Consider the following 25,378-nt stretch of genomic DNA (forward strand, 5'->3'; position numbering starts at 1 on the left):
TCACCCTCAATGAGGAATCCTTAATGAATCTCCTTCTTTCCCCATGACAGGTGGCCGCAGGGAAAACTAGCTCTCCCTCTGGCAGTTGAAGGAAGCCAATGGCCAGGCAAAGACGGCCTGCTACTGCGACTTCTGGGGCCACGATTTAGGGGAGGGCCTTTTTTCAGGGTCCAGAGACAGCTGCGGTCTGGCTTGCTGTGTGACAGGGCATTGCCCTTTTCCTGGCCTCAGTCTGCAACTGTGAAGTGTGTAATAACCCATCCACACAAAGGTTGCTGTGAAATTCAAGTAAGTCAAGGGGTGTGAAAGGGCTTGGTTACAGTGGCCAGAAGGAGAGAAATAAAAGCTGGACTCCGGGAAACAAGAGGTCAGAGCTCTAGTACTGGGTCTGCTCTTGACTTTTTAAAGTCCTCGCCACTCTCTCAACCTTGGTTTTTGCAGCTGTACAATGAGGTATTGGGCTTGAAGATCTCTAGGGAACCCTCTGGTTCTGAAGGGCCGCCAGTTTCCACCTGCCTGCCTCGTCTTGGAGGTCTTCCCAGATCCTACAGCCCACACCAATTCACTTTCCAGCACTTACACAACTTTCTTCTGAGCTGGCACTTCATCGCTCACTGCCCATAGTTTTCCAGCCCCTTCCTTGGGTCTAGGTCATCTATTCCGGACATTGGGCCTAACACAGGGGCTCAACGAACGTGGGGGTCAAACTGAATTTAAAAAGATTCCTGGGCTTCCCTGGTGGCGCAGTGGTTGAGAATCTGCCTGCCAATGCAGAGGATACGGGTTCGAGCCCTGGTCTGGGAAGATCCCACATGCCGCGGAGCAACTGGGCCCGTGAGCCACAATTACTGAGCCTGCGCGTCTGGAGCCTGTGCTCCGCAACAAGAGAGGCCACGATAATGAGAGGCCCGCGCACTGCGATGAAGAATGGCCCCCACTTGCCGCAACTAGAGAAAGCCCTCACACAGAAACGAAGACCCAACACAGCCATAAAAATAAATAAATAAATAAACCCAAAGTTTAAAAAAAAAAAAAGATTCCTGCCTCCTTCCAACCCTGAGGAAAGACAATGAGGGGGATTTTAATTCACTCTCATTTTATAAACTGGAACCTGAAGGTGTCAGAGGTTAATATAAGTCACACTGCCATATGGGCCTCCTTGGTGTTCCTCAGGCAGGGAGGGGAAGAATGATTTGATTTCTCCAAAGCACTATCATTGCCTGCCATAGTATATAATTATTTGTTTTGTCATTAATTGTCGATGTTTCCCGCTAGATGAAGTTGCACGAGGGCAGGGACTTTGTTTTGTTCACTGCTGCACCCTCAGCCCCTAAAACTGCCTGGCACACAGGAGGGGCTCAAGAACTCTATGAAAGGAAGAGGTTGAAAGGTTTGGGCCTGCAGGGGGCGCTTCAGCCCCGCCCCCAAAGCTAGGCCCCGCCTCTCGCGTCCGGCCGCCGCGCGTGCATTGGAGCCTGCGCGCCACCGTTCTTCTTTCAATTGCTCATGCGCGCCGGAAGCCCTGTCAGATCGGCGCGTGCGCGGACCGAGCTGCAGCGGAGGTAGAGCGGAGGGGAATACGGATTGCGGCCGAGCCGAGTCGGAGCAGGTGAACACTATGCTGTCGCCCGAGGCGGAGCGGGTGCTTCGGTACCTCGTGGAGGTGGAGGAGCTCGCCGAGGAGGTGCTGGCGGACAAACGGCAGGTAGGAGGCCCGTCCGCGGGGCTGGGGCCCGGGTTTGGCCTGACGGCGAGCGCCTAGGGAAACGCGCGTGGTCCGGAACTGACTCCAGCTCGGGCTCGCCGTGAGTTGACCTAGGCTTGTGGGCCAAGGGCTGTGACGACAGACCGGGCGGTTGTGAGATCACGTGGGCTAAATGCGTGGCACGGCACCTTGCTTCACTCTTTTATTTAGCATATATTAAGTGAGCGTTGTCTGTGCCAGGCCTTTCCTCTCTCGCCAACTTTTCTCTGCCTCTTGCTCTGCCTTCTGGATCCGACCCATTACCCCTTTGGGCGTTTGGTTGACCTGAACCCCTTTTTCAAAATGCAGTTCTTGGGCCACCTCCGACCTGGGCTGCACCGCCCCAGTCCAGGCCCTGAGTGGAGAAGAGGAACAGGAAGGAGCCCTGAGTGGTCTAGTGATTGCACAGGAGTGGGGACTTGGTAGGAGCGTGGGGCCCTGGCCATGGAGGGCCATGTAGACCTGCACAGGGAGTTTGGGTCTGGTTCTAATGGAAATGCCAAGGGTTTTAAGGGAGTTCGTGGTGGGAAAAGATGCTCAACGTCACTAATTATTAAGGAAATGCAAATCAAAACTACAATGAGGTATCACCTCACACCAGTTGGAATGGCAGTCATCAAAAAAATCCACAAAAAATAAATGCTGGAGAGGGTGTGGAGAAAAGGGAATCCTCTTGCACTGTTGGTGGGAATGTAAACTGATACAGCCACTGTGGAGAACAGTATGGAGGTTCCTTAAAAAAACTAAGAATAGAACTACCATATGACCCAGCAGTCCTGCTACTGGGCATATACCCTGAGAAAACCATAATTCAGAAAGTCACATGTACCCCAATGTTCATTGCAGCACTATTTACAATAGCCAGGACATGGAAACAACCTAAATGTGTCTATCGACAGATGACTGGATAAAGAAGATGTGAGATATATCCATATATATAATAGAATATTACTCAACCATAAAAAGGAATGAAATTGGGTCATTTGTAGAGATGTGGATGGACCTAGAGTCTGTCATACTGGGTGAAGTAAGTCAGAAAGAGAAACACAAATATCGTATATTAACACATATATGTGGAATCTAGAAAAATGGTACAGATGAACCTATTTGCAGGGCAGGAATAGAGACACAGATGTAGAGAATGGATGTGTGGACACGGGAGTGAAGGGGAGGGTGGGATGAATTGGGAGATTAGGTTTGACATAAATACACTACCATGTGTAAAATAAATAGCTAGTGGGAACCTGCTGTATAGCACAGGGAGCTCAGCTCGGTGCTCTGTGATGACCTAGATGGGTGGGATCGGGGACTGGGGAGGGAGGTCCAAGAGGGAGGGGATATATGTATACATAATAGCTGATTCACTTCATCGTATAGCAGAAACTAACACAGCATTATAAAGCAATTATACTCCAAATAAGTAAATAACAAAAAATTTTAAAAAACAGTAACCTATGTAGTGGGTCCTCTTCCTGTCTCCGTTTTTCAGAGAGGTGAAATCACATAGCTCATAGTGGACAGCAGGATTCAAACCTGGGTATTCGGCTTCAGAGCCAGTGCTGTCAGGCAGTATGCTGTACTGCCTGCGTACTCCCTTTGTAGCTGTTGGGCTGTTACCACCATCTCAGTGCCAGCACCTCTGCTGTTCTGATCTAATATTGTTGGGTTTTTCATGATACTAGGTCAGAATCAACTGGAGGAGCTTGTCCAGGGAGTGGTTTGCACTCTCCTAGTGATTCTGAAATGCCCTAAAGCTTGAGAACTAGTGCTTCAGTGGATAATAAAAAAAAAAAAATTACCTATTTAGTCATTAAACATTTCCCCAGCACCTCCTCTGGGGGGAAGACACCTGGACAAAGCATTGTTTTTAAGGAGCTGGAAGCTGAGTGGGGGAAGAAATACCTTCACACATCAGTCCATTTTAGGCAGGACATTGGAATTAACCTAGGAATGATGCCTTGTCTCTGTTAGGTTTTAATAGCCCTGGTCTGTTGGGAGTACAGGCTGGGGTAAGAAGTAGCTGAGTTCCTTCCTTCCCCTGTGTTTTTCAGATTGTGGACCTGGATACCAAAAGGAATCGGAACCGGGAGGGCCTGAGGGCCCTGCAAAAGGATCTCAGCCTCTCTGGTAAGCCTAGACCTCCTCGCTGCAGCCCAGGAGGCCTGTTCCGTTTTCCTTCTAAGGCCTTTGACTTGTCCCTGATAGAGACTGGGCAGGAGGCCACAGGCATGTAGCACAGCCCGTGGAGATGGGGGAGACGGTATTGCAGGTCTGACATAGACTGTGGCTCAGGGTTTCAGCAGCTACTCTGCTTTAGTTTTCTCTATGATACTTCCTCAGTAACAGGTCGTTAGCTGCCAGCTTATTAGTGATGGCACTGGGAAAATGCTGGGGGGTATAAAAACCCCCAGCACTTGAAAATTGTGAATTGAAAATTCACAATTTGAAAATTGTGAGAAAGCTGAAGAAGGAATTGGACATGGGGTAGGTTTTGGAGAAGGGGATAGTGGCTCTTTAGATGAGGCCAAGTGGTTGTGACAGAGTAAGGAGCAGGGGAGGGGTGTGTGATGAGGCTGAAGAGGTGGGCAGAGGCCAGGCCATAATGAAGGGCCTTGGGGACCAAGGGTTTAAAGTGCACTGGGAAGCCTAAAACCTTCCAGTTTCTTCTCGTCTCACCAGAGTAAAATCCGGAGTCCTGCAAGACCCCATGGAATCCAGACTTCCTTGAACTCTCCCACATCATCTCCTCTGCTCTCCCCCTTACTCATCGGCTCCACCCTCGCTGGTGTCCTTGCTGTTCCTAACGCCCCGGCACATTACTGATCTTTGCTGTTCTTGGTTCCTCTGCCTGGCTTGCTCTTTCCCCAGGTGTCTGCAGGGCTTACACCCTCACTTTCTTTGGGTCTCTGCCCAAATGGCACATAATCAGTGACGCCATACCAGACTGCCTGGTATAAATGACAAACTCCTCCCCTACTTTGGCATTCTCCATCTCTCTTACCCTGCTTTAGTTTTCTCTACGATATTCTTCAGGGTCTGACAAATCATATCTTTGTTTATTATCTTTACTTTTTTGTTTATTCCCTCTCCTCCACTATAACATAAGCTATGAGGGCAGGAACTTTGTCCTGTTCTGCTGTGTTCTCAGCATCTAAAACAATGCCTGGCATAAAAATATTTGTTGAAGGAATGACTGTTTGCCATTTCAGAAGACGTGATGGTTTGCTTTGGGAACATGTTTATCAGGATGCCTCACCGTGAGACGAAGGAAATGATTGAGAAAGGTAAGGCCTCCTGGGCAGGGGTCAGGAACAGGTCCCCTCGCACCCCCCAGCCTTGGTCTTAACCCAGAACCGAGAGTCAGGCTTTCTTTGGGCAGCAGCTTGATGAGAGGCGGCTGTGTGCATGTTAATCCCTGCTCTGCCACTGAGTTATTGCCTCATCTCTAAAAGGGGGACACTTCTACGTAGCACAGTTGTTGTGAAGTTGAGATAAAACAGGACGCGTGCCTAGCGCAGTGCTTGTTTATCAGTGAGGAATGAGTTGGACTGCAAATAACAGAAATCCAGCAAATTGAGGGTTAAGGAAATAGAGTTCTGTTTTTCTCATGTAAAAGTTGTCCAGAGATGGGCAGTACAGGACTGGCACAGCTGTTCAGTAGTGTCACCTTAACATATTCTCATGGTTATTTTGTCATCGTTGAAGGCCTCATGTTTGAGTGCCAGGCTGGAGAAAAGGCAGAGGGTTTTCTCCATATATGGCCTTGCCTTCTATTTTGAAAATAAGACCGTCCGCCTCAGGGACTTCTGCCGATACCTCATTTGCCAGATTTAAGGCACATGCCCACACATAGCTGCCTGGGAGCCTGGCAGAGGAGCTCTTATTTTTCACACCCCCTGCAACAGCAGGTGGGTTGAAAATGGACGTTTGGGAAGAGTGAACCTCTAGGGTCTGCCACAGCCTGTATGCACAACATATGTTACTCAAATCTCACAACTACGTTCCTGGAGGCTCTTTGGAGGAGCGTCATAAAGGCAAAAGGTCAGGCTACAAATGGGTCCTTGGCTGGGAAAAGGGCAAGTTATGCATGTTTTCTCTTCCGTACCCCTGAAAACATGTGGGCCAGGAGGACCAACAAGGTTGCCTCTGTCCCTGAAAACAGGGTATCTCTATCCCTATTGAAACCGAAATTCTAGCAAAGGAAACTAGGTCAGCTTGGAGGAGAAGCTTGCGTCTGTCTTGTTGAAAAACATACACTAATATCATGGTTATAAAATTAAGAGTCGTCATTTCACTTGGGTGGAGGCTGGAGGCCGCTCAGACTAAGCTTCCAGGGGCATCGCCTGCCTGGGTTCAGGATCCTCGGCTCTCTTAGCCCACAGGTGTGGTCTTGTCACCGACATAGAGAAGGTCTGTGACATCATCACCTCTGGTTCTCAGGGATGGACACAGGCTAAACAAGCTTGTGTGAGACTGTGGTTCCTCATTTACAGTGAGAGCCGGAACCACTGCCCAGGCCAGAAGGCTCAGCTGGTTAGGGCTTTTACCCATCAGAAAGAGTGAAAGCCTGTGAGGAAGATAGGAATGTCACTCACGAGTGGATGAAAACAGAGCTGGTGGAGTTGGTTGGGTGGCAGCAGGCAGTTGCACTACTTACCGTGCATCTGCCTTTGGGTGCAGTCCGTCCTGTAAGACAGCCTTCTCTTCACAGCCCTGAATTAGGCTAAGCGTGAGCATTAGGCTGAACGTTGACTGTTCGCGTATCAGTCACCACAATCCTGCCTTTGTGAAAACCCCTCACCTTGATGAATGTGGGTTTGTGAAATTCCTCAGCCACCTGTTTTCCATCCATCTTAGGGTAGGCTGGGTCTAGGTTCTTCTTTTTGTCCTTACATTTGAATTTTCCATAATTTCACTGTGGGAGGGTGACCTAAAATCCTGGCGTTGCCTTCCCCATCCACTGGCCAGGGTACTTTGCATAATGAAAACAGTTCGGTGAACTGTGAGTCGGGGGACTGGTGTGTTCAGCCCTGTTTTGGGCTCACTCAGGGGTCGGGGCAGGTCATGTCCCTTCTCTAGCCTTTAGTTTCTTCCTCAGCTGGTCTCCGAAGTCCCCTTTTCCTTCCCACATGCTAAGACCCCTTGCTCTTAAGGGGGCTGGGGAGAGGCTGGCATCCTTAGATCTGTCTATAGTGTAACCTCATCTTGTTTGCCCATCTCATTTTTTCAGATCAGGAACATCTGGATAAAGAAATAGAGAGGCTCCGGAAACAACTTAAAGTGAAGGTCAATCACCTCTTTGAGGCCCAAGGTATTGGCCTGGGGGCTGGGGGTGGGGCTGGAAACCAGGAGGGGAGACAACCATCAACACGGACTTTGAAGGCAGGGGTGGGAAGCCCCTCCAGGTGGGCAGTGACCCGGGCAGCTGGTGAGTGGCACTGAAGCTGTGGGCAGTGGGCAGGGTTGTCTCGAGCCGCTCAGAGATGGAATGGACGGGAAGTTTGTGGGATCTTATTCTTGTCACAAGTTCTTTTCAGGCACCAGGAATGGCCTGGGATATCTCACATTTATGCCAGGGCATGCTGTCGGGACTGGGATAGCTCTGACTAAGGGTCAGAAGGCCTCAGTCAGGTGGTCCAGGTTAGAGCTGAATTTCTAGGTAAACCAAATCACTCCAGATTGGTCACAGTCTGGTGCAAACCTGGAGGTTTCTAGACAGCAGTCATGACTCTGCAGGTTCCTGGTGACTCAGGAGCAGGTGTCGATGTGCATTGTTCAGTGCATTGCAGAATTTGAGGTCCATTTCTGTCAGACCTCAAGGCCAAGTGTTTGGCAGGATGAATGCAGTGTAAGTCCCTTTCCCAGGCCTGACTCTAGGGCCAGTAGGTTGGACAGCAGGAGCCCCGACTCGCTGATGAATTGTCTTCTCTCCCTAGGCAAACCGGAGCTGAAGGGTTTTAACCTGAACCCCCTCAACGAGGATGAGCTGAAAGCTCTCAAGGTCATCTTGAAAGGATGAAACTTAAGAACCAAAGTGGGGGACCTAAGACCAGCATCCCCCCTGGGATCATGGAGGACCTAGAACTCTCCAGCCTTGACACCTGCAAGGACAGGATCTACTCTGCAAGGGGACAGTTGTGAGGAATCTGGCCATAGCCCTTGTACGAAGCTTCTTTGTCTGTAGCACTTGGCTATTTTGTGACGGCAGGAGGGAACCCTCAGCCTGCCAGTATCTGCCGGGCCTGACCACTGGGGCTGGGTGGACACAAGGCCCATTGACAGGCCCTGGCAGCCACCAGGAGGTGGGAGGGGGCAGCGCTTGTGGGGGTGTGAGAATGACTGCAACAGGCACTTCTCAACAATGGCCTGCTATTGAAATGGGCCCCGGGCAGGGGGAAGAGTGGGAGCTTCATTCCAGCATTCCTCTCAGAAAGAGAGAGACACATTTTCAAGCAGTGTGCGTAACGGAATTGGAATAAAGCAGGAGGCTCAGAGGACGCTCCTGTCCTGAATGAAGGACAGAATCTTGGTGCTTCATGGTCCGCCATAGGCAGACACACAGTCCCCCTGCACTGCGTCCATTTGGGCCCATCTTCCTGCTTGCCCCCAGGACGGAGCCCAGAGTAGGTGCTGCGTATCAACCTGCTGCGGCTGCTCTGTAGTCAGGAAGGCCGTGCAGAGTCCTGCACCGGAGGTGGGTGAGGGGCTGCGTCTTACGGTGCTGCCCTTGTGCAGGATGCGCCTCCACCGGCTCTGAAAGCAGGACCGGGCCAGTGCTGCTCGGAGTTCCCATCTGCCTTCAGGGTCTGCGATCCTGACGTGAATGTGCCGTGAGGGATGTCTTTCGTGTGCCTCGAGGGCTCAATAAATGTTACCTACATGAATGAATAGCAGCTTCTAGTCTTCACCTCATGCAGTCCTTAATTGAGGGCATGCCACTCCTTTAGGATACCATCTATGAAGGGGCAGTGGTTCCTCCTTGAAATGATGTCAGGATTAGATAGGCAGTAACAACAGAAGATGGCAGGATGGAGAGGGCACTCCATTTGGTTCCAACCAGGTTATATGGGGAATCAGGCTGGCATGGCCAGATCCTGTGTTTTCTTCAAGATAATCTAGAATTTTAGATTTTTAGGTTGAATCCTCTGTTTTTTAAATATTGCTAATTCAGAAAATTTTTTACAGCTTGGGTGTTGGCCAAACAAAACACTTTACATAAGTCAAATTTGGCCCAGACCTATGATTTTGCATCCTCTTGAGTTTTCTTAGTAGAAATTGCTGGGTTTTCCCCATAATGGCCCTAAGAAGTAGGGAGGTGGAATTGGAAACTAAATGTCCACAGTAGATTAAAGAAATTGGTAACTCCAAATAGTGGAATACTATACAGCTGTAATCAAGAATGAAGAAGCTCTGAGCACTGATTTGAAACAAGCTCCAAGATACATTAAAGTGAGAAGCAAGGACAGGTGTCTAATAAGCTCATAATTTGTGTGCAAACAATTATGTGGTTCCTTTGGAATAGAAACTGCATGGTGGGGCACAGGGTGCAAGGGAAAGGACATGTTCCCTTTGGTTGATACTGTCTGGTATGACTTTGGTTCGTACTGTCTGGTATGACTGCCTGGCTCACAGTTGGTCTGTCTGAACATTGCCACTGCCTGTCTGGCTGAGGGTGGATGCTAGGCCAAAGAAGAGCCAATCAGATTCCTTCTCCTGGAAAGACGTGGAATCCATGCCTAGGGTTGTCTGGGCTTGCCCCAGTCACAGGGATGAGGGAAGTCCCCACACTCTGGAGGCAGGAGGCCCAGAATGGCCTGGCTTCAGGCCTTCCCAAGGCTGGCTGATGCACTTAGATTTCCCAGTATTTTCCTTTCAAAAGCCCTCCCCTCCCCTTCCCTTTCTTTCCCTCCACAGTCAGATTCTTGAAGCCAAAAGAACTGTCCTGAAGGGGGGAGAGTGATTGATAGAGGGAGCTGACTAGGGTCCCTTGGTAGGTTGCCCTGCAGCAATTAGCCACCAGCCAACTCTTGTTGCAACTTCTCTTCAACCTAGAGGAGGCGTAGGAATGTGGAAAATGCAGACATTCTTACTTGTGCCCAACTCGGCAAGCCATCTCTGCCTGCCAGCCCAAGGCTTTCTGGTCTAAAAAGCTCAGCTCCCAACCTCAAACAGGAAGGCTCAGAGAGGCACCTAGGTCACCCATCTGACTTCGATAAGTGCACCTTTGCAGAGACTGTCTCTAAGTAGGATCTGCCTTCCTGATCCTTACCTTGTCCATGGGTTCCCTGACATGCAGTCAGGGTATTGTAAGGAGGGCAAGATGTATATAAGGCTCAGTCCTTCCCCAGACCCCCAGTAAACACAGTCTAGTAACTGCTTGCTTTGCAAACACAGCTTAAGTTCCATAAACCCTGAACCCTTGCTCCTGGAGGATCTTTTCAACACTGATCCCCTGAGAGACATGAAAGGGTCAAAGCCAGGAAGATTTGGTTGCAGCTGACAGCATCCCCTGAGCCAAGCCTGGAGCCCGAATAAGGACTGTGATCCTTTATTAGATTTGATCTCTGGCGGAGCAGAACTTGCTGCATTTGTCCTCTTTGGGCCTGACCGCCAAGCCAGCTGATCCGTCAAGGTTAAAGTCTATCCAGTCCTGGGCATTGGCTCTCTCCTGGTGCAGAGATGCCCAGGGTGGGGTGGGGGTGCCAGGCTAGCAAAACAGCTGCCAGGCCGGAGGGAGGGGGAGGGAGGGGGGGGTGAGTGCTCTGAGGTGCTGCTGTGCTGGAAACTGGGAGCAGGGAGAGGACTGGTGTGGCACCTCCCCGGGTCGCTCTCCTCCGCGCTGGGGATTAGTTGGGAGTTTTCTTCTGGCCTTGAAGGGAGCGGAACAGCTGCCTCAGCTGTTTTTTCCGATCATTGACGCAGCCTGGAAGGGAAGTGGAGTGTTGCCTGGGATGGGCTGTCCCAAGTAGAGGGGGATTTAGGGGGAGTGGAGGGGCCTGTGTTCCCACTACCTGCGGGAAGAGGGGACAGCAGGAGCCATGCAACCACGGATGGCCTATGGTTTGCATCCTGGCTCCCCTCCTGACTGTCATGGCCCTTAGGCAGGTCATTTACCTCTTTGAGCATCTGTTTTCTCATCTGTAAACCAGGATACCTGCTTTATGGGGTGAATGTAAGGATCATCAAAAGAAGGTAATATTCACTGAGGGCTTACCTCAGACCAGGGACTGCTTCAGGTCCAGAATATGGACTGACTTGTTGAGCTTTCACGGGAATAACGTGTACAAGAGAAAACTGAGGCTCGGAGAGGTTAAGTAGTTTACTCCAAATCACACAATAAGCAGGACTGAGGGCTGAACCCAGGCTATCAAGCTCCAGAGGCCCAGCTCTTAACCGCTACCCCACATTGCCTTACCTTCTGGCTTTGCTCTGAAAATGCACTTAAAGCTGGCACAGTGCCTGGTACCTAATTGGTTAAATGTTAGCTTTCTTCCCGTATCCAACCCCATGTGTCAGGCACTTTCATCTAAGAGATGGCTCTTCCCCGCAAGTGGCCCCTACTCATGAAAATGTCCCAGGCAGTCCATGCTGAGAGGCTGACATGACCTCCCCTCTCTGAGCACGTTCACAGTGTTCCCTTCCTTTTGTGCTCAGAGCTGATCCTTGAGGCAACTCCGTGGTCATTTGATCTTGTGCCAGGCACACTGATGGCACGAATGGTGGCTGACTGACAATCCCCATGGGCACAACTACTGACCTGGAGGTGTCTGCCATCTTCTCAGCACCCCAGAGCCCCATCCCTGCCTCCTAGGCACTCACCAGCCATCAAGGCTTCACTGAGCCGAGAGTCCACTAAATGCATCCCCAGGGTTTTCCAAAGTGAGTTCCATGGAACCTTAGCTTTAACTATAATTGGCTCATTCATAATTCTCAAACCTTTGTGTCCAGTGCAAATCTCTTCTTGGAGTTCTAGACTCATCTCTGAGTTATCTGTTTATCTTTTCACCAGATCTCAACACATCCCTAACTCATTTCATCAGTACTCTTCCACCCCCAGCCAGCTCCTCCTGTATTCAAAACCACCCACCCAGACACTCAAATGGAGACTTCTGAAGCACTGGCTCTCAACCTAAGCTGTGCTTTAGACTTATCTGGGAGCTTTGAAAAATACTGACGTCCAAAGGTATTTATCTCCAACAGGCATCAGTATTTTTTAATTCTCCCGCATGATTCCGATGTTCAGCCAAGGTGGAGAACCACTGTTCTGAATCTTTGCTACTCAAACAGGGTCCAGGAACCAGCAGCATTGATATCTGAGGTGGATTGTTAGCAAAGGCGGCTGCAATGATCGTCCCAGTCCTATATGCACCTCTCTGCAAAGTGCCTGTGCCGCTCCTCCCATCAAGAAGTGGAGTCTATCTCATTGTGCCCTGAAACTGGGCTGGACTGGCTTTGGCTAATGGATTGTGGCAGAATGACATTGTGGGATTTCTGAGCCTAGGCCTCAAAAGACTTCACTACGTCTTCTCTCGCCCTTTTGGAACCCTGAGACTACCATGTGAAAAACCTGGGGCAGGGCTGCTGGAGGATGAGTGGCCACCTGGAAAGAGAGGCTGTTGACAGTCTCAACCACCACACATGTGAATGAGGCTATCCTAGACCATCACATCTCAACAAATCTGCTAGGTGCCTGCAGCCCTGTGAGAGACCCCGGGCGACACCTGAAGAATCATAAGCAAATAAGATAGTTGTTTTAAGCTGCGAGGTTTTAGGAGGGTTTGTTACACAACAGTAGCTTGTTAGGTATGCAGACTCTTAGCCCCCTGTTCCAGACCTACTGAATTGTAACTGCATTTTAACAAGATTCCCAGGTGATTGTCTGCACAACTTGGAAGCATTGTATAGTCATCCTCTAACAACACCATGGGCAGGCACTAGGGGTCTGCTGTGGGAAAACCATTCACAAACCTTCTCTCCTTTGCTTTCCTCAAGGCAAACTACTTGACTTCCCAGGCTTCCTTGCGGCTGAGGTGCCATGTGACCCAGTTCTAGTGGGTGAGAAGTCAGCAGAGGTTGCTGGGAGGGCTTCCCTTTTGGAATAAAGAGTCAAAGCTTGAAAGAAAGGCTTTGGCCCTTGGGCCTTCCTGTCTCTTCCTGCCTGAGACAAGGACACGGTGTCTGGAGTTGGAGCAGCCGTTTTGTAGCCATGAGGCAACAAGCATGAGCATCAAGGCAACATGCTGAGAGTGGCAAAGCAGAAAGAGGAAAGAGCTGGGTCCTTGTGCAGCTGTTGTGTACGGCCTACCCCATGACTTCCTGTGGCTCAAGATAAATCGGTTCCTATCTGTATAACTATTAGTTGGCTTGTTAGTGTTTGCAGCCAAACCCAATCCTAAATCATACCAAACTCTAAAAGATGCTTAAAACTTCTTTTCATCAAAAAAGAGAAAAAAAAAATGCCGCAAACAAAATTTAAAAAGCAAAATGACAAACTCAGGAAAATGTTTACAGTAAGTTTGACAGAGGGATAATATCCTCAATATATTAATATCCAAGGCCTTTGCAAATTTAGAAAAATGTAAGCCCATTGAAAAATAGAGTATGGACAGCTTACAAAAGAAGAAATGCAAATTTTAAATCTGAAACCCCACCCATAATCAATGGAATGCACAGAAAACAAGTCAATATTTTTACCTATGAAGTTGGCAAAGGTTTTTTGTTGTTGCTTTAAATTCAGAACTGGCAAATTTGTGTAATATTTCCAAGAAAGCAATTTGACTGTAATAAGTCCATCCTTTTGACCCAGTAATTCTATTCCTAGCAATCTGTCCTAATGAAACAGCCAGAGTTTCAGCTGAGCTTTATGTGAGAGGATGTTCTCACAGGGTTATTTATAAAAGTGAAAAACTGGAATCATGCCAAATGCTCAATTATATGAAATTGATTTCATAAATTTGGGGATGTTTTACAGCCTATGGTAATTTTGGTTTTAATTGTGCTACGGGACAAGAACTAGCAGCCAAGCATTCGTGTTTTGGAGTCAGACAGACTGGGGTTCAAGTCCCCGCTCACCACTTATAACCAAGACCATCAGCAAATGATGTAACATCTGGAGGCCATTTCCTCATCTGTAAAATAATAAAAGCTGCCTAAAAATTAAATGAGATAACGTATGTAAAATAGTTAGTCTGGACCTGGCCATAGAATGTTTCCAAAAGAGAGGCTCTTATTATTGAATGAGATGAAAAACGCTACGTGGGAAAGTTAGACTCAAAGCCCCAGCCCAATGCCAATTTTGTAAAAGAAAAAGTATGAATATATGCATTTTTGAAAAAATGGATGGAAATAACACCAGATTGTTAAAGATGGTTACGTTTGGATGTTTTTTTTTCATTTTCTTCTTTAATTTTCAAATATTCTACAATGAGTGTGAATAATTTTTATAGTCAGGGAAATTTTTCACTTTTGAAAAACCAAATTTAAAGTCAAGCCCTGAAGTCCTTAATTTCTCTTAACAACATATCGTGCTTTTTGTTTGGGTGCCACTTAAGCCTTCTGAAATCCACCTCATGACAGATTAATAATATCTCTCACTACGTGCCCCACAGTATTCTAGGCATATATTAAGACAGAAACTATTTAATCTCTGTTTTACAGATGAGGAACAGAGAGGTTAAGTCCCTTGCCCAAGGTCACACAGCTGGTAAATTGTAGATCAAATTAAAACAGTCTAACCACTGTGGCAAGCTGTCTCTTAGACTACTTGGCACCTCCCATGACTCACCCCTGGTGCCCACTCCCCACCTGGCCCCACATACCAAGGTGCGTGTTGGTCACAAAGTTCCCCGTCCCTGACAGGTCATGAGCCCCATCTTCTCTGCTGACAGGGCCATTGTTCCACATGAGGTCGAAGCCTCCCACTCGCTTCTCCCTTCCCGTGAGTCTGGACAGGCAGGAGACAAAAAGGGTTAATGAAGGTGCACCTGGTAGGGCCCTAAGACTCAAGCCAGGTCCCTGACCGTTCCCTGCACCCGACTGGTACCCACCCTGTCAGAGTACCTTCTTTTGTCCATCCATTCACTGGCCGTTTCCCAGGCACCCACACAGGCCTCAGAGGGGTCATCCCCCATTTGTCCCCAGGCTTCCACACTTGCCCCCAGTAACATGCACCTATTCGTGATTTCTGGTTTAAAGTCTGCTGTTTTTCCCAGACCACAGACTCCATGAAGGCAGGGACTAGGCCTGTCGTGTCCTTTATTGTGTCCCCAGTGTTTGGCACAAGGCCTAGCACATAGTAGGGGCTCAAATGTTTGTTGAATGAATAAGTGATGGGGGATATAGTGGACACCTGAGGTTCTGCCTGCTCAGCATACATTTCACCTTTTTTTAGCCTGTGGGTACCTGGGTTTTTCTTTTGAAAACCATGCCTCCCTCTCTCACTCTCATGGCTCAGGTGGGGTTAACCCCACCCCCTGGGAGGTGGGCACAATACCTAGGCCAGGTCAATCAGAGTCACAGTGATTGGTTCCGGGATGGGCATGCAACTCAATCCCCACCAATGAGCAATGAAAGTCAGCCCTCAAACTTTTGCTGGAATAATTGGGGAAAAGCTAATACGGAGGAAAGAGATGAGACAGAGGGAGTGAGAACAGACAAACCAGCCAACACTGCCTGAGCCATTCCTGAAGTCAAACTCTGGATCTTTCTATTATATACACATCGTTATATCAATAAATAGCCTCTTACTGAGCACTTTCTGTGAGTTAGACACGTTATAATAAATTATCTTGGTAAATTAATCTAACATGAGAGGTAGATAGATATGAAATCTCCCATTTTACAGATGAGAAAACTGAGGCTCAGAGTGGTGAAGTGAGTGGTTCAGGGTCCCACAGTCAGGAAATATTGAGGAAATCCTGCTGGACCAAATCTCAGAAAGCTGTAGTTGGCCTGCTCTGCCGGGACAGGGCTGAGTCCCTGGGCCAGGATCTGACCGTGTGTGGACACTGCAGTTTCTCCATCTGTAGAATGGTGGGGCGGGGGTGACACAGCCATCTCTGTGGGCCTCTCAAGTCCCAAGGTTCTGAGTTCTCTATCCTCCTCAGTGGGAACCCTGATTGTCAGGTACAGGGATGCGTGAGCAAGGTTGCTCTCCCTCACCTGGCCTCCATGTCCACGACGTGCAGGGTGTCTTCCAGGAGGCAGGTCTTGAGCTCATAGTCTTCCTGGCTGCTGGCTGTCAGTGATGGGGATGCATTGACCTCCAGGAGCCACCTGGGGAGGGAGGGGAGTAGAGAATCTTAAGTTTACCTGGTCCTTGAGGCCCCTGGAATTTCACTGAGAGGCTAGATGGGGTGCCTGGGTCTCACCCTCAATTCAACCAGGGTTGCTCTCTCCACATTTTCATTTGAAGAAAGGTTTCAGGGGCTAAAACTTTTTTAAAAAATTTATTTAATTAATTAATTTATTTATTTTTGGCTGCGTTGGGTCTTCGTTGCTGCGTGCAGGCTTTCTCTAGTTGCAGCGAGCGGGAGCTACTCTTCGTTGCGGTGCGCGGGTTTCTCATTGTGGTGGCTTCTCTTGTTGCGGAGCACGGGCTCTAGGCGCACAGGCTTCAGTAGTTGTGGCACGCAGGCTCGGTAGTTGTGGCTCGCGGGTTCTAGAGCACAGGCTCAGTAATTGTGGCGCACGGGCTTAGCTGCTCTGCGGCATGTGGGATCTTCCCGGACCAGGGCTCGAACCCGTGTCCCCTGCATTGGCAGGCGGATTCTTAACCACTGCGCCACCAGGGAAGCACAAAACTTTTGAAAACAACTGTCACAAACTTGGGCAATCCCCACAGGGTCCAGGTGGTGACTTATATGAAGCAAGTTGGTGGGGGTAAGAATGATTTTGCTGCCCTCATGCTTATTATCGCTTTTCCTTCTTTCAAAAGAGCTGTGAGTACAAGAAAAACTCCTTTCCTAGTGAAACTTTGCCCATAAATGGTAACCAGCCTGACATGTCAGGGGGTGGGGAGTAGCAGGGAGGGGTAGGGACTGTGGTGAGCCGGAAAGAGCATTCCACGTCTAAAGGGGTGGCTATGGAGGCCCTAGGAGAGCGTCGGCCTGTGGGAATGCGAACCCAGAATTGCAAGATCCTCTGACTCTTCCAGAAAAGCCAAAAAATCAAAAGTTTTGTGTAAACATCTTCCAGTTATTGGAGACTGTCAATGAAAATCAACCAAATGAAAAAACATTTTGAAGGCCAAACTCAAAGTGTCTGCAAGCCAAAAGCAGCCCAAGGGCCGCCAGCCCGCAACCGCTTGTTTTTTGCAACCCTGTCATTTTAGAGACAGGAATCTGGGGCACAGAGAGGGGAGGGCTCACCCAGCAGGTCAGTGGGAGACTAGGGCCCCCTTTCCACTATCTTCTGCCTCCTGCCAAGCTTGTTTCCCCTTTCGGTGTCCACTTTAATGCCCATAGCACATCTTGCATCCCCGGGGGCAAGGGAGAGAGACCCGCTGGTGCCCGGCCCCTGTTTCTCTTGAACTTGGGCCCGACTTAGGTCTTGCTCTAGGGCTCCTAGTCCTGGCTCAGAAAGCCCCTCAACAGCTATACAGTGACCCTGGGCAGGGGGTTGGGTCCAGGAACATGGACCCTGGGCCTGGCTCGGCCCTTGACTTACTGCATGACCTCAAGCTGCCTCAACAACCCCACTGGGCTTCTGTGCCCTGTTGTATCACATGAGGGCCATTACTGTGTTCCCTGATAGTTCAGGTTTGTTCTTCTCATCAGCTCAACCTCCTCGTGGGCACTGGGAGGGCACAAAATTCCTGGCAGGGATCGACATGGTAACAGTATTCCCTTACATGGCACTTTGCATCCTCAAAGCACCAGGACTAACAGAGGGGAAGCTTCTTGCCTGATAGGAGGGGAGGATCGCTGACTCAGCAGATGCTCAGGAAAGGCCTCAGTGCCAGGCATGGGGCTCAGTACCTCACTTCTTCCTCATAACAATCTTATAGGCACAGCGACCATTTTATTTTATTTTTTAATTTTTTTTGGCCGCACCGCGCGGCATGCAAGATCTTAGCTCCCCGACCAGAGATCAAGCCTGTGCCCCCTGCAGTGGAAGCGCAGAGTCTTAACCGCTGGACCGCCAGGGAAGTCCCACAGTGACCATTTTATAGACAGGCAAGCTGAGGTGCAGAAAAAGAAAGTGTGCCCCACTAGGCAGTGACAGAGCTGAGCTCAAACCCGGGCAGTCTGGTTGCAGAGTGTGTAAAACATCCCTCCAGGCTCTCCGGGCCGCGAGCCCATCCACTTACGGCTTGAGGTCCTGGTCTATGAGGATGTCATAGCCATACAGCTCGAAGCAGTGCTTGTCGCTGATGATCACCTTCTGCACGCTCTGCAGGCTTCTGATGAAGATGTTGTCCATGTCACTGAAGAGCGTCTCCACTGCCTCGGGCCCGTGCTTGGACGCCAGATACTGCCGGAAGCGCTGCAGCATCCACTTGCAGCCCTGGGACCCCGCCGCCGGGTTGGGAGAGGGAGCCTAAGTCAACCCGGACCTGGCCCGTCCAGACCATCATTTACCATCAGCACAGACCCCAGGCTTGGACGAGAGGGGCCCAGCCCTGAGTCCTGTGATTAGGAGAACCACAAGTGTGTCCCTCCTTGAGGGGCGAAGATTCTACACGCCCAAGAGCCTGTGCCTCTCTTTCTAGAGCACAGCCTGCTATCCACCACCCCAGAAGTCCCTGACCAAATGCCCTGTGCCAGCTTCCTCCCTGGGCCTGCCCTCATGCAGACAGACTGCCCTGACCATGTGTGCACCCCAAGGCCCAGGGAGTCACCAACAGCTTGCTGTTTTGGGTGTGTGTGTGTGTGTGTTTGCAGGAAGCCCCCTCGGGGTGATGGGGAGCTGGGGACCAGCTCTTCCTGTGTTCTTCTGTTCTGGCTTTTAACTCTGAGAAGTCTGAGTGTGCTAAATATGAACCTGGCCTTGCAGGTTATTAGATAGATAGATGGTAGATGATAGATAGATAGATAAATGATAGGAGTATATCTGTCAAGGTAGGAGGATACAACACATTTTGTTAAAGGGTGTGTTCGTTTGATTTGTAACTCTTAAATATTTAGACACATGATGTGTGGGCCTCCATTTGTACTCTTGCCCTGGGCCCTGCAAACGGGAAGGGTGACCTGACCTCGCTGGAGAACTCTCTTGGGCTCCTTGGCATCCTTCCTCCTCACCCCAGCCCAGTCCCAGAGGCCATACCTGGAGGGCAGAAGCCCAGGTTCCTCACCTTCTTTGGGTGGTAGTCGGGAGACATCTTTTGCACGGCGACATTGGTGAGGTGAACATCTGGCAGAGATTAGTGGTCAAGGGCCAGTGCGGACAAGAAGGTGCTGAGCCCTGCGCCATGTAGCCCCCAGGGACCAAACTGAGACCCTTGCTTGGGAATTGATGGGGGAAGGCTACCAAACAGCCCAGAGGTCACGTGCTTTGCAGTCAGATGGGCTCGGGTTCAAATTATGCCTGCATCTATCTTTACTGGCTGTGGGCCCCTGAGCAAGTCACTTAACCTCTCTGAGCCTGTTTCCCCACCTATTAAATGGGGGTGCATAGTAGTATATTGACCTCACAGGGTTATCTGAAAAATCAGTTAAGATGCTGTGTAGAAGCACCTCTTACAGTGCCTGGTGTGGCTGATATTAGATTAGGATTGTTCCACTCAAGAGGAGAGAACACTTTCTAACATGTAGAAAGACCAAGCACAGAACAGCCATCTCAGGACATTCTGAGCTCTCTGTCACTAGAGGGGTTCAGGCTGGGTGGCCACTTTGTAGGAATATCAGAGAAGTGACCCAGCACTGGGACGGGGTCAAGTTGGTCACCTTTGAAGTTCCAGCCCTGAGAGTCTGCCTTTCGGTATCATTACCATCATCACCACCAGTAACATCGGCAGCACTTTGCAGCTTACAGAGCATGTCCACACACTTCAGCTCATGTATTCCCCAAATCATTCCCATCTCACAGAAGAGACCTTCGAGGCTCAGAGAGGTTGGCAGCCACTCAGAATACCCCCTTCTCAACATCCTCCTCCAAATAGCTAAGTAGGATGGATCCCCAAAACCTTGTGTAGTGACAAGACATAACTTTCACTTGGACTTGTTGGTGAGACAGGCTGAGACCTTTTGCTGCAGTGCTTGCACCTGGATACAAAGAAACTACAAGGGACTAAAAGTAACTGCATGCATGCGCAGTTGGGGCAAGTTATGGACAACAATATACAAAGAGACCAAAAAGCCCAACTGCCACTTCTGAAGAGCCAGGAGGAAAAGCAGAGGGTCGGGAGCAAAAGCAGGGTATTGCACATGACCCCTACACACCACCACCACCAAAGGGGTGGGCAAACCACCTAAGCAACCCTTCTGGCCCGACCCCTGGACACACCCCTACCCTCATCCCATATAAGGAACCAGCTCCCCCCCACCTTGGTGAACAAGCCAGTAGGGGAACTTGTTACTTGTTCTTGCTCCCCACTGCTGCAGCAGGGGCCCCAATAAAGTCTTGGCTGAATTTCTTCTCTGGCCTCTGATCAATTTCTATTGATTGAGGAGGCCAAGAACCCGGTTGGTAACATTGGGACATTTCACAGATGTGGAGGTAGAGGCTCTAGGTCACTGACCCAAGTCTAATTCCCCTAACATGTATGTTTCTCCATGTCTGTGGCATATTGGACAGGGCTTCAGCCTCTCCAGAGAAGGTGGTTATTCTCTGTAGCACCATTTTTCCTAGAATGTCTTCTTTAGGGCTTTTCAAAGATTTTTTTTTTTCCACATTTGTCTGAGAGATTTTCTGCCTTAATTTCAAAAGAATAAGCACATAACAAACCACTAAAAGGAAGAGAGCCCTTACATTTTTGGTCAATTGATTTTTGAAAAGGGTGCCAAGGCAATTAAGTGGGGGAAAGCAAAGTCTTTCCAACAAATGGGGTTGGGATGCTTGAATATCCACATGTGAAAGAATAAAGTTAGACCCCTTCCTCATACCATAGACAAAAATTAACTCCAAATGGACCACAGACCTAAATATAAGAACAAAAACTATAAAGCTCTTAGAATAACATTTAGGAATAAGTCATTGCAACCTTGGGTTAGGCAGAGCTTCTTAGCTGTGACAACAAAAACACAGGTGAAATACATGCAGAAAAAGCTTTTGACAAAATTCAACACTGATTTATGATTAAAAAATTCTCCAGAAAGTGGGCATACAGGGAACCAACCTCAACATAATAAAAGCCATATATGACAAACCCACAGCCATCATTCTCAATGGTGAAAAACTGAAAGCATTTCCTCTAAGATCAGGAACAAGACAAGGTTGTCCACTCTCACCACTATTATTCAACATCATTTTGGAAGTTTTAGCCACAGCAATCAGAGAAGAAAAAGAAATAAAAGGAATCCAAATTGGAAAAGAAGAAGTAAAACTCACTGTTTGCAGGTGACATGATACTATACATAGAAAATCCTAAAGATGCCACCAGAAAACTACTACAGATAATCAATGAATTTGGTAAAGTAGCAGGATACAAAATTAATGCACAGAAATCTCTTGCATTCCTATACACTAAAAACGAAAAATCAGAAAGAGAAATTAAGGAAATACTCCCATTTATCATTGCAACAAAAAGAATAAAATACCTAGGAATAAACCTACCTAAGGAGGCAAAAGACCTGAATGCAGAAAACTATAAGACACTGATGAAAGAAATGAAAGACAATACAAACAGATAGAGAGATATACCATGTTCTTGGATTGGGAGAATCAACATTGTGAAAATGACTACACGATCCAAAGCAATCTACAGATTCAATGCAATCCCTATCAAATTACCAATGGCATTTTTCACAGAACTAGAACAAGAAATTTTACAATTTGTATGGAAACACAAAAGACCATGAATAGCCAAAGCAATCTTGAGAAAGAAAAACAGAGCTGGAGGAATCAGACTCCCTGACTTCAGACTATACTACAAAGCTACAGTAATCAAGACAATATGGTACTGGCACAAAAACAGAAATATAGATCAATGGAACAGGATAGAAAGCCCAGAGATAAACCCATGCACCTACGGTCACCTTATCTTTGACAAAGGAGACAAGAATATACAATGGAGAAAAGACAGCCTCTTCAGTAAGTGGTGCTGGGAAAACTGGACAGCTACATGTAAAAGAATGAAATTAGAACACTTCCTAGCACCATACAAAAAAATAAACTCAAAATGGGTTTAAGACCTAAATGTAAGGCCAGACACTATAAAACTCTTAGAGGAAAACATAGGCAGAACACTCTACGACATAAATCACAGCAAGATCCTTTTTAACCCACCTCCTAAAGTAATGGAAATAAAAACAAAAATAAACAAATGGGACCTAATGACACTTAAAAGCTTTTGCACAGCAAAGGAAACCATAAACAAGACAAAAAGACAACCCTCAGAATGGGAGAAAGTATTTGCAAACGAAGCAACTGACAAAGGATTAATCTTCAAAATATACAAGCAGCTCATGCAGCTCAATATCAAAAAAACAAACAACCCAATCAAAAATGGGCAGAAGACCTAAATAGACATTTCTCCAAAGAAGATATACAGATGGTCAACAAACACATGAAAACATGCTCAACATCACTAATCATTAGAGAAATGCAAATCAAAACTACGATGAGGTATCACCTCACACCGGTCAGAATGGCCATCATCAAAAAATCTACAAACAATAAATGCTGGAAAAAAAAAAATAAATAAATAAATAAATAAATAAATAAATGCATGCATGCTGGAGAGGGTGTGGAGAAAAGGGAACCCTCTGGCACTGTTGATGGGAATGTAAACTGATACAGCCACTATGGAGAACAGTATGGAGGTTCCTTTAAAAACTAAAAATAGAACTACTATATGACCCAGCAATCCTACTAGTGGGCATATACCCTGAGAAAACCATAAGTCAAAAGGATACATGTACCACAATATTCATTGCAGCACTATTTATACAATAGCTGGGACATGGAAGCAACCTAGGTGTCCATTGACAGATGAATGGTTAAAGAAGATGTGGCATATATATACAAGGGAATATTACTCAGCCATAAAAAGGAACGAAACTGAGTTATTTGTAATGAGGTGGATGGACCTAGAGTCTGTCATACAGAGTGAAGTAAGTCAGAAAGAGAAAAAAAAATACCATATGCTAACGCACATATATGGAATCTAAAAAAACGGTACTGATGAACCTAGTGGTAGTGCAGGAATAAAGATGCAGATGTAGAGAATGGACTTGAGGACACAGGGGGAGAAGGGGAAGCTGGGATGAAGTGAGACAGTAACATTGACAAATATACACTACTAAGTGCAAAATGGATGGCTAGTGGGAAGCTGCTGCATAGCACAGGGAGATCAGCAGTGCTTTGTGACCACCTAGAGGGGTGGGATAGGGAGGGTGGGAGGGAGGCACAAGAGGGAGGAGATATGGGGATATATGTATATGTATAGCTGATTCACTTTGTTATAAAGCAGAAACTAACACACCATTGTAAAGCAATTATACTCCAATAAAGATGTAAAAAAAAATTACATTGAGATTAAAAAAAAAAAAGGCACAGGTGGCAATAGAAAAAGTAGATAAATTGGACTTCATCAAAATTAGAAACTTTTGTGTTTCAAAGGACATTATGAAGAAAATGAAAAGGCAGTGCACAGAGGATTTTTAGGGCAGTGAAATTACTCTGTGTGATACAATATGATGGATACATATCATTATACATTTGTCCAAACCCATAGAATGTACAACCTTAATGTAAACTATGGACTTTGGGTGATTATGATGTGTCAACATAGGTTCATCAGTTGTAGCAAATGTACCACTCTGGTGAGTGGTGTTGATAATGGGGGAGGTTATGCACGTGTGGGGCAGGGGGTATATGGGAAATCTCTGTACCCTCCTCTCAATTTTGCTATGAACCTAAAACTGCTCTAAAAAATAGTCCTTAAAAAAAGGACAGGGCTTCCCTGGTGGCGCAGTGGTTGAGAATCTGCCTGCCAATGCAGGGGACACGGGTTCGAGCCCTGGTCTGGGAAGATCCCACATGCCACGGAGCAATTAGGCCCGTGAGCCACAATTACTGAGCCTGCGCGTCTGGAGCCTGTGCTCCGCAACAAGAGAGGCCGCGATAATGAGAGGCCTGCGCACCGCGATGAAGAGTGGCCCCCACTTGCCACAACTAGAGAAAGCCCTCACACAGAAACGAAGACCCAACACAGCCATAAATAAATAAATAAATAAAAATTTAAAAAAAAAAAAAAAAAAAAAAGGACAACCAGGGACTTCCCTGGAGGTCCAGTGGTTAAGAATCTGCCTTCCAATGCAGGGGATGCAGGTTCGATCCCTGGTTGGGCAACTAAGCCTGCACACCACAACTAGAGAGAAGCCTGCGCACTGCAACGAAGAGCCTGCGCTGCAACAAAAAGATTCCATGTGCCTGCAACTAAGACCTGACGCAGCCAAAAATAAATAAATAAATAAATATTAAAAAAAGAGAAAACAAACAATGGAACAATATATATTAAAAAATAAAAAGGACAACCCACAGAATGGAAGAAAATATTTGTAGATCATGTATCTCATAAGCGAGCAGTATTAAAAATACATTTAGAAACTTACAGCTCAACAATAAAAAAGACAACCCAATGAGAAAATGGGCAAAGACTTTGAGTAGAAATTTCTCCAAAGATTTACAAATGGCCAAGAAGCACACAAAAAGATGCTTAACATCATTAGTCATCAAGGAAATGCAAATCAAAACCACTTCACATCCACTAGGGTGGCTATAATAAAAAAGGACAGATAATAACAAATGTTGGCAAGGATGTGGAGCAACTGGAACTCTCCTACCATGCTGGTGGGAATGTAAAATGGTGCAGTGCTTTGGAAAATAGTTTAGTGGTTCTTCAAAAGGTTAAACATAAAATTACCATGTGACCAGCAACTGCACTCCTAGTATATACCCAAGAGAAATAAAAACATATGTCCACACAAAAACTTGTACATAAATGTCCATAGCAGCATTATTAATAATAGCTCAAAAGTAGAAACAACCCAAATGTCCATCAACCAAAGAATGGATAAATAAAATGTGCTATATCCATACAATGGAACATTGCTTAGCAATAAAAAGGAATGAAGTACTGATACAGGTTATGACATGGATGAACTTTGAAAACATTATGCTTAATAAAAGAAGATGCAAAAGACCACATATTATATGAATCCATTTATATGAAATGTCCAGAATAAGCAAACATATAGAGTAAAAAGTTGTTGCATAGGGCTGGGAAGTGGGGTTGGAGGGAAATGGGAAACGACAGCTAATGAATATGGAGTTTCTTTTGGGGGATGGTGAAAATGTTCTAAAACCAAATGTGGTGAGGGTTGTGTGAAGATGATAAGAACCATTGAGTTGGGACTTCCCTGGTGGCGCAGTGGTTAAGAATCTGCCTGCCAATGCAGGGGACACGGGTTTGAGCCCTGGTCCAGAGGATCCCACATGCCGCAGGGCAAATATGCCCATGTGCCACAACTA

The 25,378-nt window shown here is 47.4% G+C and overlaps 2 protein-coding genes across 2 annotated transcripts in view; one reads left to right on the forward strand and one right to left on the reverse strand.

The window, feature by feature from the left end:
* Nucleotides 1-1,517: 1,517 nt before the first annotated feature.
* PDRG1 (p53 and DNA damage regulated 1) lies at nt 1,518-8,632 on the forward strand. The gene is made up of 5 exons (XM_059897796.1): nt 1,518-1,705; nt 3,796-3,871; nt 4,954-5,028; nt 6,975-7,055; nt 7,681-8,632. Exons 1-5 carry the CDS (start codon nt 1,619-1,621, stop codon nt 7,761-7,763), a joined length of 402 nt encoding a protein of 133 aa, XP_059753779.1. The 5' UTR covers nt 1,518-1,618; the 3' UTR covers nt 7,764-8,632.
* A 1,909-nt stretch (nt 8,633-10,541) lies between these two features.
* TTLL9 (tubulin tyrosine ligase like 9) overlaps nt 10,542-25,378 on the reverse strand; it is a 62,631-nt gene continuing 47,794 nt past the window's right edge. Inside the window, exons 11-15 of the mRNA XM_059896710.1 lie at nt 19,038-19,096; nt 18,054-18,250; nt 15,905-16,018; nt 14,563-14,687; nt 10,542-10,667 (exon numbers count right to left, since the gene is read on the reverse strand). Of these exons, the coding sequence (XP_059752693.1) occupies nt 10,591-10,667; nt 14,563-14,687; nt 15,905-16,018; nt 18,054-18,250; nt 19,038-19,096 (572 nt within the window). The 3' untranslated portion in view covers nt 10,542-10,590. The remainder of the gene's footprint in view (nt 10,668-14,562; nt 14,688-15,904; nt 16,019-18,053; nt 18,251-19,037; nt 19,097-25,378) is intronic.

Source organism: Balaenoptera ricei, chromosome 15 (assembly GCF_028023285.1).
Source record: "Balaenoptera ricei isolate mBalRic1 chromosome 15, mBalRic1.hap2, whole genome shotgun sequence".
NCBI classification, from domain to species: Eukaryota; Metazoa; Chordata; class Mammalia; order Artiodactyla; family Balaenopteridae; genus Balaenoptera; species Balaenoptera ricei.